Source organism: Carassius auratus, chromosome 40 (genome assembly GCF_003368295.1).
Source record: "Carassius auratus strain Wakin chromosome 40, ASM336829v1, whole genome shotgun sequence".
Taxonomy (NCBI): Eukaryota; Metazoa; Chordata; class Actinopteri; order Cypriniformes; family Cyprinidae; genus Carassius; species Carassius auratus.
This window is the reverse complement of record NC_039282.1, coordinates 6,934,320-6,947,770: the sequence shown is the minus strand read 5'-3', so window position 1 is coordinate 6,947,770 and position 13,451 is coordinate 6,934,320. Positions and strand designations below refer to the sequence as shown.

General features: G+C 36.6%; 1 protein-coding gene across 1 annotated transcript in view; it reads left to right on the top strand.

Moving 5' to 3' along the window:
• Positions 1-13,451, top strand: part of LOC113058419 (sortilin-related receptor-like) — a 55,414-nt gene that overhangs the window by 13,706 nt on the left and 28,257 nt on the right. The window contains exons 6-9 of the mRNA XM_026226313.1: positions 2,035-2,215; positions 10,996-11,097; positions 11,194-11,363; positions 12,751-12,943. Of these exons, the coding sequence (XP_026082098.1) occupies positions 2,035-2,215; positions 10,996-11,097; positions 11,194-11,363; positions 12,751-12,943 (646 nt within the window). The remainder of the gene's footprint in view (positions 1-2,034; positions 2,216-10,995; positions 11,098-11,193; positions 11,364-12,750; positions 12,944-13,451) is intronic.

The following is a 13,451-nucleotide window of genomic DNA, read 5'->3' as shown; positions in this document are numbered from 1 at the left end:
ATTTAATTCATTTTAATATTCAAATAGAATATAGACAAGCTAAAGGCGGAGCTTCAGAGCAGTAAGCCCCTGCAGTAAACCCCGCTGCTCAAAGTGTTAAACTTCCAGTTGTGAAATAGAGAAGGCAAACCGTGAGGTTTGTGTGTTTGTTCCTCTGCGAGATAATCCCTTTATCCTCTAGCTTGTTGATTTAAGAGCCAGTCTCAACAATCAGCACCTCTGTATGTTTACAGGGGAAGTAAAGTGAGGCCGTTTGTCCGGAGTAGAGAGAGAGACTCTCCCGTCCGTTTATCTTAAACTGTTGCCCGTTTCTCCCTGTCTGTAATCTTGATCTCCCACCCTCACCTTGAATAATTTATCAGTAGCATCGTGCAGGAGACAGATGAGGAAATTTGTTTGCCTGTTTGGCTCAGTGTAACATAAACACTGTAACCAACAGGGCACTCAGTATTCTGGATAGGTAACACATATTTTACATAGAGCACACAGTAAATATGACATGAATGTGACATTGGGCAAAAGCATGAAGCGCAGCATAATTTTAATCACAAGTTTAAAGTTACTCAATTGCGTCTCCAGTGAAGCTGAACTCTTTTCTGAACTCTTTGTTTTCATCACAGTCAAAATAAAAGTCCGGCACACAGTCAAAATAAAAATCACACCACGAACACATCGGCCAAACAGAAAAACGTATCGGCCAATGCCGATATTTAAAAAATGCAAAATATTGGCCGATATATCGATATGTCGGTCGACCACATAACCTAATGTTATGCTTTGTTAAATTTGCATTTATTAAATTAAAAAAATATATTAAAATCACACAACGAACACATCGGCCAAACAGAAAACCTATCGGCCAATGCGATATTTAAAAAATGCCAAATATTGGCCGATATATCGATATGTCGGTCGACCACATAACCTAATGTTATGCTTTGTTAAATTTGCATTTATTAAATTAAAAAAATATATTAAAACCACACAACGAACACATCGGCCAAACAGAAAACCTATCGGCCAATGCGATATTTAAAAAATGCAAAATATTGGCCGATATATCGATATGTTGGTCGACCACATAACCTAATGTTATGCTTTGTTAAATTTGCATTTATTAAATTAAAAAAATATATTAAAATCACACAACGAACACATCGGCCAAACAGAAAACCTATCGGCCAATGCGATATTTAAAAAATGCCAAATATTGGCCGATATATCGATATGTTGGTCGACCACATAACCTAATGTTATGCTATGTTAAATTTGCATTTATAAAAAAATAAAAATAAAATAAAATTAAAGTCACACCAGGAACACATCGGCCAAACAGAAAAACGTATCAGCCAATGCCGATATTTAAAAAATGCAAAATATTGGCCGATATATCGATATGTCGGTCGACCACATAACCTAATGTTATGCTTTGTTAAATTTGCATTTATTAAATTAAAAAAATATATTAAAATCACACAACGAACACATCGGCCAAACAGAAAACCTATCGGCCAATGCGATATTTAAAAAATGCCAAATATTGGCCGATATATCGATATGTCGGTCGACCACATAACCTAATGTTATGCTATGTTAAATTTGCATTTATTAAATAAAAAATATGTATTAAAGTCAATAATATTGTGAAATATTATTGCAATTTAAAATAAGAAATAATTTATTCCTGTAACGGCAAAGATAAATTTTCAGTAGCTATTACTCCAGTCTTCAGTGTCACATGATCCTTCAGAAACCATTCTAATATGCTGATTTGGTGCTCAATACACATATCTTCTTATCAGTGTTGATAACAGTTGTGCTGCTTAATATTTTTTGAGGAGACGTTGAAACTTAACTCATAAAATATGTTATTGGTTGTTATGTTTGCCATGTAAACATAAAGTGTAATATACATTTATGCTAAACTTAAAAAATAAAAAAAATTAAAATGTGGAGGGGGGCTTTCAGGAGTCCACTACATGCTGCTTGCATCTGCAGATATGTTCAAGTATGTGTGTCTTTCTGTTGCCATAGGGGTGTAGAGCCATATGACAATCCCACCACAGTGTTTGTCCAGCGCCACGAGCCCCAAGGAGACTCCAGCATCCTCAGCAGCACAGACTTCTTCCAGGACGAGCAAAACCGCCAAGTTATCCTGGAGAAGGTGGACAGCTTCCAGCTTCGGGACAAGTACATGTTTGCCACTACCAAAAGAGTAAGAGTGCACTGCAACCAGAGCAAAGCTGCAAGCTTTTATAGGATAATTGGAAACTTCATACAAAATATGGGAAGAATAAGTAGCACTGAGCTAGAGTTAAAAAACTGAAAATGTGCAGAGTGCTGAGAGTCAGATTTGTGCCAAACTCCCTGAATGCCTCTCCTGTGAGTGTAAACACTCCTCTGAAGAGCTGGAGGAACAATCCAGCTCAAGATGAAGTGGCAGTGATAACAGGCTTATTTAAAGCCCTGGAGTCAAGTGTGGAGGATTGCTGGTTTGTTTATCAATCAGTGAACTTCTGAACTTTGTGGCAAGAAGGTAATTTAGACATGTATAAGGGGTGGACCTTAATCATCTGGGCTGGTAACCAAATGGTTGCAGGTTTGAATCCTGCAAAATCATAATAATTGTCCCATGAGGGACAACCTGTAATAATTGTTCTGTAAGTTGCTTTGAATGAAAGCATCTGCTAAATATCAGACTGTGAACAGAGCAGAGGCAGAAAACTGAAAATACACACCTCAGTGTTCAAAGTTATACAACATGTTACCGCTACATTCTTGCTCTTTTCCAAAACCTAGTGAGCTGCCTGGAAGGTAATACTAAAGGCTTCCAGGATGATGACTGTTCCAGAAGTTAGGCGATTTAGTTATGTCGCATCCTAAGGGGCCAAATTTTGGCCAGAATCTTAGGCAGCATAGTGCGTATCCTACACAGAGAGCACAAACCCAGAATGCACTGCCACATGCTTGATGTTGCTTGATGATTGCTACATTTTCATATAAATGTTATATCAGAATTATTTGGTGCATTTTTATTTGTATTTATTAAGCTGATTACGCAGATTCACACTTTCTTTACCATTTAATTATTTTTGCCTTTTTATTGAAGTGTAATACTAATATTGTTTCACAGTTTTGACTAGAGACCATTATGATCCTACAGTGTTTTGACATGTATTACAATCTGTTTTGTATTTTGAGGTAGGTAGTTTTACCCAGCCCTGCACCACAGTTCATCAGTCAAGATAGGAACATAATAATTTTCATTTGATATGCCTCCACGAAGTGTTGCATAGTTTTGGTTGCTGAAACAATGACTGTCTAGACTACAAGTCTATGCTGACCACAGCTAGTGTTATATTTCAGTGTGTTTCTCTTACCCTTGAGTGTATTCAGTTGTTAATCATTTCCGTCCCACATCAGCTGGCATCTCACTAACCTCATCCACACCAAATGTTCAGAACTAGATGATGCATCTGGCAGGTCACACATGGCACTGCCAGGTTTGCGTATAACAGAACCCGACCAAGTCACCCATTAAAGTGGGACGAAATGTGCAATTTCTCTGCGGCTTCAGAAAGCCAAAGACTCTGTGGGAATTGTGAGGGTTGTTTATGAGCGGTGCTGCACGGATGGCACTGCTGCGGCCCTGGACACCGTGCTGGAGGAGCTGCATGCTTGACAGCTCTGATCTATGTTCTGTTAATGAAGTTGTGGCTTGGTTTCCCTGGGGTGCTTCTAACCACTCATGCACCACTTACATGCGTTCTGCTGCCCAGTGCTGCCATATGGTCCTTTCTTTAACACTATGCTGCTGTAATACAGTGAAACAGGTTTAACATTTTTGTTCTTGTTTGTGCATTAAAGAGGTAGGTAACACATAAATGAAAATTCTGACATCATTTACTCACCCTCATGTCATTCCAACCCTGTATAACGTTTTTTTCTTCTGTGGAACTTAAAAGACTATATTTTGGACAATGTTACAATCTTCTATGGCAATGCACAGAAAACAAATGGTATGGTTTGGAATGACACTGTGTGTAAATGATGACCGAATTCTCGCTTTTAGCGGAAATATGTATTTATATGATCCTGAAGGTCATCTGAATCTCATTTCATTTGTGTTTTTGGTGTTGAAGAAAGGCATAGAATGCAATATGCTCTCTCTTTGAGTGATTTTTCTAAATTTTCCACCAGCACCTCTGGGAAATTTGCTCCCTGTGTTCTGGTGCGCCACAGTTTCAGTGGATTCTTTTTTTAAAGGATTTGGATACTTCGCTTATTGAGTGGATGGATTTACAGCAGCATAATTAGTGGTTATTATGGTTAGACCATTCAACTCTTTGCAGTGCAAGTTGGTTGTCTACTAGCACATTAAACAAATTATCCAAAGGAGGTCTATGACAAGACAGACAAATAGTAAACGGGTCAGAGCAAACAGCTCTGTGGAATTTGCCTGGCTGGGATGGTTGTAAAATATCTCTACTCTTGAGGAGAGAGAAAGTGACAGGCTAGTTGCGAGCCTTGGTTGATGACTGTGTGTGGCCTGGACCTGACCCTGCTGGCCAGACGGACCCCTGGAGCTACCCCCTCTTTCTTTCTGTCTCTCGCTCACTCACTTACAGAATGAAGCGTTTGCTCCAAAACGTAAAGATCTGTCAACAGAAGCAGTCTTTTAAGGTGGCATTAAGCTGCCCCTGCTGAAAAAAATGGTCTCTCTGCCTCACCTGCAAAAAAATCAAAAGACCAGCCAAAACAAGCAAACCATCCTAGGCCAGTTAAACCTATAATTATGCATTCTCTTAAGATAAACAGGTTAAGCCCAGCCTGGTTTTTGTTAAATTAAACCTTTAAGTTTTCAATGTTGAACAAGTAAAAAGTGAAACAAGCTTCAACATAAATTTATTTTATAAATTTTTGCTACACTAACATCTAGTCTTTGTGTATTTGTGATTTGCTGCTTGTGTAACATTCAAAATGTGTCATTTGTTAGATTGACTGTAAGTTACGATGCTGCCTATGTAAATAGTGGGCAGTAAAGTTGAGATTTTTGATGTGAATATCTCGCGTCGTGCATTTTGCATCATTTGCGTCACCTGGTGTGAATTTGCCTCTATTCGTGTCTTTGCATTGACTTTGTTTGTAATCTACTCGTGCAAATAATTACATTTGTGTTTGGTGTGAATACACCATAAGGCTATTGACTAAGTTTTGGAATAAATCCAAAGTCTCTTGTCAGTTTGTTTTCTTCCTTTTTTTCCCAGTCTGTCACCCTTTATTCTTTTAGTCAGTGTGTCTCTCTCTGACTCACTCTTTCTGCCGCCTTGCTAATAGGATTACCATAATGAATCTATCACAAGAGCCTTTGGCATTGAGAAGCTTCTAAGACTAATTAAAGCTGTGGAAACCAAGGTCCTCACATCTCAGGGATTTATCCATAATGTCGTAGAGATCCTTAGTAATAATTAAACCTTTTCTCTTCTTAGTCCTCACCTCCCTGTCGCCCTGCAAGCTGCTTTAGTGATATCCTGGTTTTGGGTGTAATCTGAAATTTTTGATAAAGGAAGTTACTTTAGGAGGGACAAAAAGAGATTTTAAACATGACCTTGGCATATCAGCAGGCATTAAATTGGTCTCAAAGTAATACATTTAAGTAAAATACCAGACATTACAAGAAAACTCTTGTAAATGTAAATTTTCAATGGACATCCTGTCAGTAAGTGAATGAGATGTTAACTTGATTACTGCTTTGATTGGTTCAATGAGTTAGTTGTTAGACTGCTGCACGTGATGTCTATAATACTGAAATACAGGATGGATTAAAGGAATAGTTCAACCAAAAATAAAAAATTTGCCGTAAATTCAATCACTGTCAAACAATTCAAGATGTAGATGAGTTTTTTTGCTCATCAGAATCGATTTGAGAAATGTTTCATCACATCACTTGCTCACAAGTGGATCTTCTGCAGTGAATCGGTGCCGTTCAGATTGAGAGTCCAAACAGCCATTAAAAATATCACAGTCATCGACTCCAATTAATACCTTGTGAAGCAATGAGCTACTTGTTTGAAGAAACAAATCCATTAAAATGCCCCTTTATGTGGTTAACCTTATGTCAAGAATATTCTGTGAAAGTACATTCGTTTTATTTTCACTTCAGAAAGATCAGGCTGCAAAGAATCAATGCTTAAAATTAACGCTATTAAAACTAGGGCTGGGCGATATGGGGAAATGTTGTCCAACAAAACAATACATATTAAAGCCTATGAAAACAAAGTGAATGTAACCATGCAAAACTTTGTGTTATGTCCAAAAAAAAAGAAAAAAGAGTTAAAATCACATTTCATTCTAGCATTGCAATATAAAAACAAAAATAAGGCTTTTAAACAAGAAGTTAAATTCACCAAACTATCATAAAAATAGACTTACTTGTAGGTTTAAAATTTTACGTCACATCTCTTGTACAACTTCAAATATGTCTGGGAAATGTATATTTTAGTCAGAATTTGACAGAACATTTTTAATATTTCAGTGGCTTTCTAACATTTACAGATGGAGAATGTATCTGTGAAATGTAATTTATGGATTCAGGAAGACAGCACATCTCAAACACACTAAACAGCATGAGTAGTGTCTCTGTCAGCGGCACACACAGCCTTTCTGTCAGAGCATATGACAGGACGTGCTGAGCCGCTTTAAACTAATCATGCAAAACTAAACTATAAACTGTCTTACCAGTTTTTAAAGGCCTTAATATGCAGCTTGTCACATGTTTAGACCAAATTGGATTATACACTTTCTCCGCAGCGGCTCAGTCTTTGGACCAGCTGGCTTCACTGAATCACAACTCTACAGATGATAAATAATTTATGATTATAATTCATATCAAGCGTTCAAAATACGGACCTATGGCAGTGGGCATATCCCACAATCATATTCCGACACGTGCTGTATGCGAAAGACCAATCACAACAGACTGGGCCATCTGACCAATCAGAGCAGAGTAGGCTTATGGAAGGTTTAGAAGTAGGTTTAGAAAGCCTGAATCTTAGAACTGCTTTGAACAAATCGTTTGAGAATCAACGGAAAATGAGGTTATATTAAATGCATATTTTGAGAAGATGAAAGCGCTTTTTGACCTTGCATGCATGTAAACCTTTTGGAGCCTCCCAAAACAATATTAGGAACCATAAAAATTGAATAATAGGGGCACTTTAAAGCATCATTAAAGACTCTCATTTTAGTTGTTAGCAGTGGTTTAAAGTTAAAATGCCTTAATGATTTGTTTCTTATATGATTCTTATATGATTTGTCTCTCATTTTAACGGCACCCATTCACTGCAGAGGATCCACTTGTGAGCAAGTGATGTAATGCTACATTTAAAAAAAAAAATCCTTTCTGATGAAGAAACAAACTCATCTTCATCTTGGATGTTCTTAGGGATGATAACATTTTCAGCAAATTTACATTTTTGGGTGAACTATTCCTTCAAGTTTAACCAAGGTTTACCGACGCTAACCATCAAAACTCAAAGATTGCAAGTCTGTTCACAGATTGATTAAAGAACCGATTTAAAAACAAAGAAAGAATCTAATAATAGTTAAGTGCAATAGAAAGTTTTATTGATGCAATTATCTTTTTATTGCAAACTTTCTGCTGTGACCCCATAGATTCAGTTGGGTTGCTTGGAAAAGGTCCTCAGTTTGAACAATGAAGAACTTCTCACACTGTGTTCCTTCAACACACTACACATTCTCACACATGCTTAAAAGTCTGATCTGTATTGCAGACTAAGCGATGGGAGTGGCTGCCAGCACAGTATTTCTGTTGTTCCAGAGATAAATGGCTCATCCACAAAGACAGCAAAGTGACTCCAAAGCCAGATATTCATTAGGCCGGCTGTGCCAAAAAACGATCCCATTCATGTTGGCATGTAAGAATAGAAGGCTTCTTATAGGCAAATTTGCTGTCAAGCTTGTAGTCAGGGACACTTGGATACTATGGCAGCTGAATGAGAGTTGACAGTTTGCTTGCTTAATGATAGTGTGATGACTAAAATTGGAGAGTAGATCTATGTGTCAGGTGCAAATGGAAATCTCAGTGATCAAATGAGATTGCATCTTGAATTTAATTGCAAATTCAAAAACCACCACAATGCCACTTTAAATTAAACTTTGGCAGTACCATGTTTTAAAAATGTTTTATATATATCAAATGCTAAAGATGATATAGTATTACTAGAATTAGTTTTATTACCGTTGTATTTTATTGTTTTACCATTTCCATTTCTTCAATACCTATATTAATATGCGATGGTATTAACAATATTTTTAATGATATCCAGACCTAGAAATGTAATTTTGTAATTGTAACTAAATTGCAAATAGAATAATATATATATATAAAAAAATTCTTTCACTCAATTTAAAAAAATGTAACTGGATAGATTTTAATTTTTTAACAAATATAAAAAAACTATATAATATATTATATAATAGTAAAATATATAATATTTTTATATATTCAATTATTTAGTAAACTATATAGCAGATTTTCATTTTTAAACATACTACATACGTTATTTTAAATTATATTAATATATAATATAAAATATTCAATCATTTATAATGTTTATTAATAATTTAAAATAACCTTATCCAATAATTGTGTGAATGTCTATTGGTTTCACAAAAACATGGTATTGTTCTGTTATTATGGTGGCATATCTAAGCATCGGCGTCTGGATCTGGTTGTTGCAGCTTTGTGATTTGATTGTTGTTACTGTATTACACACTTTGCTCTCTTAAGCTCTCCCGGCAACAGCGTCTGTTTCGAGAGATCTTCCTTATCTTTGCTCTCTGAAGCCAGATTGTGTTTTGGCTGCTTCCACAACACTGCAGTCTGTTCCTGGAGACAGCCGTTAACAGCGAGATAAATCAATACCATGAATGGTGTGACTAAAAACAAGGCAGTGCGGAGAGACGAGACAGAAAGCGCTGTGCCTTTGAGCAAGGAAGAAGTTAAACTTGTTATTCAGGAAGGATGATTGCGTTAAAATACACTTTTATCTGACAGGCTGTCTTCCTGCTGTTCTTACACTGACCCAATAAATCCCTGTTTCTCTGGCTGTTTGTTAGTATTTTCGCCTGTTACCACTCCCACCTTGCAAGCCTCTTTGACCCGCAGTCTGATCAAGGAAAGCAATACACCTTATTCTGTTGAAACAATGAGAATCTGTTTCAGTGTTTTTTCAAGTACTGATATTATAGCTAAAAAATCTGATTTGTAATCTGTGTACTTGTTGGCACAGCAAGAAAACGATTTAGAAAAAGCAGTTTATAAAGAAGTGGATTTTGGAATTGCTTGTCAGTGTGAATAGTCAGATGAGATTTCAATGCGTTTTTCATCATTTAAATTCACTCATTTCTCATGAGGTATTTATGTAGTGCGCATTGAATGAAGGATTTCATGAGTTCATCAGATACATGTTTAGTTTGGTTGTACGTAATCTGATTATTATATTGAGACTTAATTAATCTGCTTTTGTGAGGCTTTGTGAACCTGAAGTAAGTAACTCTTACTCACTTACGACTTGATTTAAGTGACAGCTTGTCGTAGAAGGGAAAGGCTGATTGAACAGCCTGGTCTTAAGAATTGATTGAAGCTTTGATTTCCTGAAGGGAGAAAGTGAAAGAGAAAGAGAGACTTGGGAAGAAAAGAGTGAAAACATTCATCCCTTAATGACGCAGACAGTTCTAGACAGAGGCACATCTATGTTGGTGGGACACAGTCTAGATTAGTACGGCTAGCACCAGCTTCCCTTCTCTTTTATCTTTGAAAACCAGCAGTTTTAGAAGAACAAATGAGATATGCTGTTTTTTCCTCTTCCGAATACCCAGTTAGACTTATTAAGTGTTATCAGGTACAGGACCCCAATGAATACAGTGCTGGCTGGGCATATCCCCCCAGGCTGATATTGTCTGCCATTCAGACCCCATTAATAGAGATATATAGAATATGACAATGTGTGAGCCCCATTTATAGAGATATTATGCCTCTGTTTACGGTAACTGAAGGAATCCGTTTCCTTTTTAAAATCTTTATGATTCTCTTATGTTTAATTGTAATTATTTTGCTGAACCATGTTCCAAGTGAAAGTAAAACAAACCAACTGGTGTGATGTGTCTCTCAAAGTAGCTGCATTTAAACTAGATATAGACATATAAACCTGGTTAACCTTTTTTAACCTATATTCAGTTTTTTTTATACAATTGATTTGACATATTCACATGTACAAAATTGTATTTTTATTATAAGTACAAATATAAAATATTAATATTTTTTTTAAAGAGTTAAATATAAATAATAAAACTATTCAAACATTCAGATACCAAAACATCTGAAATAGGCCATAAATAACAACAATTAATACAAGTAAAGCATTTAACAATTTTCTCTTATTGTTATTAATTAAATGCATGAATTACTTTTGTTTATAATAATAATAATATATTATGATTACACAAATTATGCCAAATGATTAAAATATTTTATTGTATTAATAAAATAATCAAAATGCATAGTTTTTTGTTGTAGTCTATTGATCATATAGTTGTTACTGTCAAAGCTGAAATGTTTTTAGATATAAATTAAAATAATCTGTTACATTAAAAGTTCATAAGAAGACATTATCGATTCATCTCTAATCAGTATTATTTAAGTATCATTGATGTATTTATTGTTTTTATTTTTAGATATTCTGTTCTCATTTAAATTGTAGTTAAAGGTTAGTTGTTTGTCATTTTCAGGTTTTTTTTTTTTTTTACTTATTTTAGTACATCAAGTGTTTTTTGTTTTGGTTTCAGTTTAAGTTAACTTTCAGTTTTGGTTAACTATAATAATTCAGTCTCTAATTTTAACAAATTGTAATATGTGATATCCAGTTAGATTTCTTTGTTTTAGTTAAACTCGTTATGAATGTGTTTCCACAGACATTGTTTGGGAGCCGTGAGTCTCAGTCTGTCCAGCTGTGGGTTTCTTACAACCGGCAGCCAATGAGAGCAGCTCAGTTTAACACCCGCCACCCCATCACGGTGAGTGCCGTCAGCAATATGTTTATGGTCATGATTTTTTATAGCTTCATGTTGTTAACCTGTTTTATGTGATTCCCTGCTCTCTTCTCTCTGCAGGAGTACTACATAGCAGATGCTTCGGAGGACCAGGTGTTCGTATGCGTGAACCACAATAATAGCGTTACACACCTGTACATCTCCGACACACAGGGCCTGGCCTTCTCTCTGTCCCTAGAGAACGTGTTGTACTTCAGCCCTGATGGCTCCGGAAGCAACACCCTTATCAGGTACAGATGAATAACACAGTGTGTGTGTTTGTGTGTTAGGGTGACCACCTGCTAATAACGCGGGACGGGTGGTCACCCTAGTGTGTGTGTGTGTGTGTGTGTGTGAGAGAGAGAGAGAGAAACACCTTATTACAAAAAAACATACTGACCCCAAACATTTGAACATTAGTATAAATTTGAAAATGCATGAATAGATTAATACTAGTGGTGGGCATAGATAATTTTTTTTTAATCTACATTAATCTCACTGTAATCTTGGAATTTAGATTAATCTAGTTTAAAATGGCTCATTTGAATTCTGCCGAAGGCATTCAGAATATGTATGTTACCCAAATAAAAAAATGACTAAAAGTAACGTTAAGTCTTTGAGAACGGGTTTCTCAAGACAGGTGGTGCACTTAAAACGTTTTCAGTGCAATCGCGAATCTCTCCTCTTTGCTTAAAGTAAGTGTGTATGAACACGTTTTAAGCGAGCCCATTGAAAATTCTTACGAGAGCAACATGTATCTGAGAGCGCGCGCCCAGTTCCCACGCGCGAGCAGAGAGATTTGCACTCGCGCATTATATTAACGTACTTTTGCGCTACAATAATGCGCTCTCGACATAGGTGAAAGTCATCATAGCTCGCGTAGTATTGACCAAGCTCTCAACCCAACTTTGAGTATAGATTAACGGCAATATTTTTTTTATTGCCTGAGTCTCACGTTAACGCAGCACGTTAACGCCGATAACGGCCCACCACTAATTAATACAGAATTTATTTTATAAAAACTGTTAACATAATTGCTAAAATTGAAGGTTTCTGTTTTACAATTTTAAACTAATTCCTAAAATCCAAAGGAAATCATGTTATTACAAATTATTGTAGAAGCCCCAAACCCAAAATTTTGACATAAATGTTGTCTGAGAGCCAACAACCATGTTAAGCTAGGAACATGTCCCACTTCAATAATTCACATTAAGCCCCCCGGTCTTACACAGCTCTTGGTCTCGTCACCTTTACTTGAACTCCTCTTGGTATAGTGATGTTCCCTCATCTGTGCTCAACCCATAAGCAGGTTAGTGAGGTCTCGTCACTTTAATTCAAGAACTATGTCTTCGCCCACCGGTCCCTCCGCTCACACTGTCAGTAGGAAAGCAATCTATCATTCCTGCACAGCTTCCCAAGGACATGCTGTTGTTTTTTTCTGTGGCAGAGCAGGTTCTCACCCACCGCCAAACCACTGAGCTCAGCACGGCCGCTTGAGAGCAGAGACGCAATTACTGCAGTGCGGGATGCAGATCAGATGTGCTTGGCTCGCGTGCCATTGGCATTTTCATAGAACCCCTCTCTTGGCAGATTTGAATTGCATATGGAAACAGATTTGTGTGTTTGTTTATTTGAAAGGTACTTCGCCAACGAGCCGTTTGCAGATCTCCACCGGGTCGAGGGGCTGAGGGGTGTGTTTGTGGCCACTCTGATTAATGGATCGGTCACTGAGGACAACATGCGGTCAGTCATCACGTTTGATAAAGGAGGAACCTGGGAGCTTCTGCAGCCACCTGCGGCCGACAGCCTTGGAGGAACCATAGACTGCCAGGTATTAGGGATGTTGGTCATTTTGGCTACTTGAGTAGTAGATAAATCAGTTAAATACTCTGGGGGAAAAGTTTTGTTTTTGGTGGCTGTCCCATTTAGATGTCCTGTTAATTTAATAATAATCCAGCATATAAAAGCTTTATTTTGGTACATTTATTTTAGCTCTTATGCAGTGTTTTTTTTTTTTGGATCACATATTTAGTGTGGACACTCCTTATATACAGAGTTTAGCTAATTTTCTCCCCTGAAACTCAGTGTTTGCTTTTCGGCATACATTTCTTATCCCCTTCTAACCATTCAGACCACAGGCTACTACTCAAAATGCCACTACAACAAAATATAATATTCATGATAAATCATTGCTGACATTTATTAGTACTACAGATGTATATATATATATATATATATATGTATTGTAACTACTCGATATAGCCAGTACATAAAATAGCTAGTCGATATAGCCATTAGTTTCTTTTAGATTCATGGTCGATAACTGATAAATATTAGAT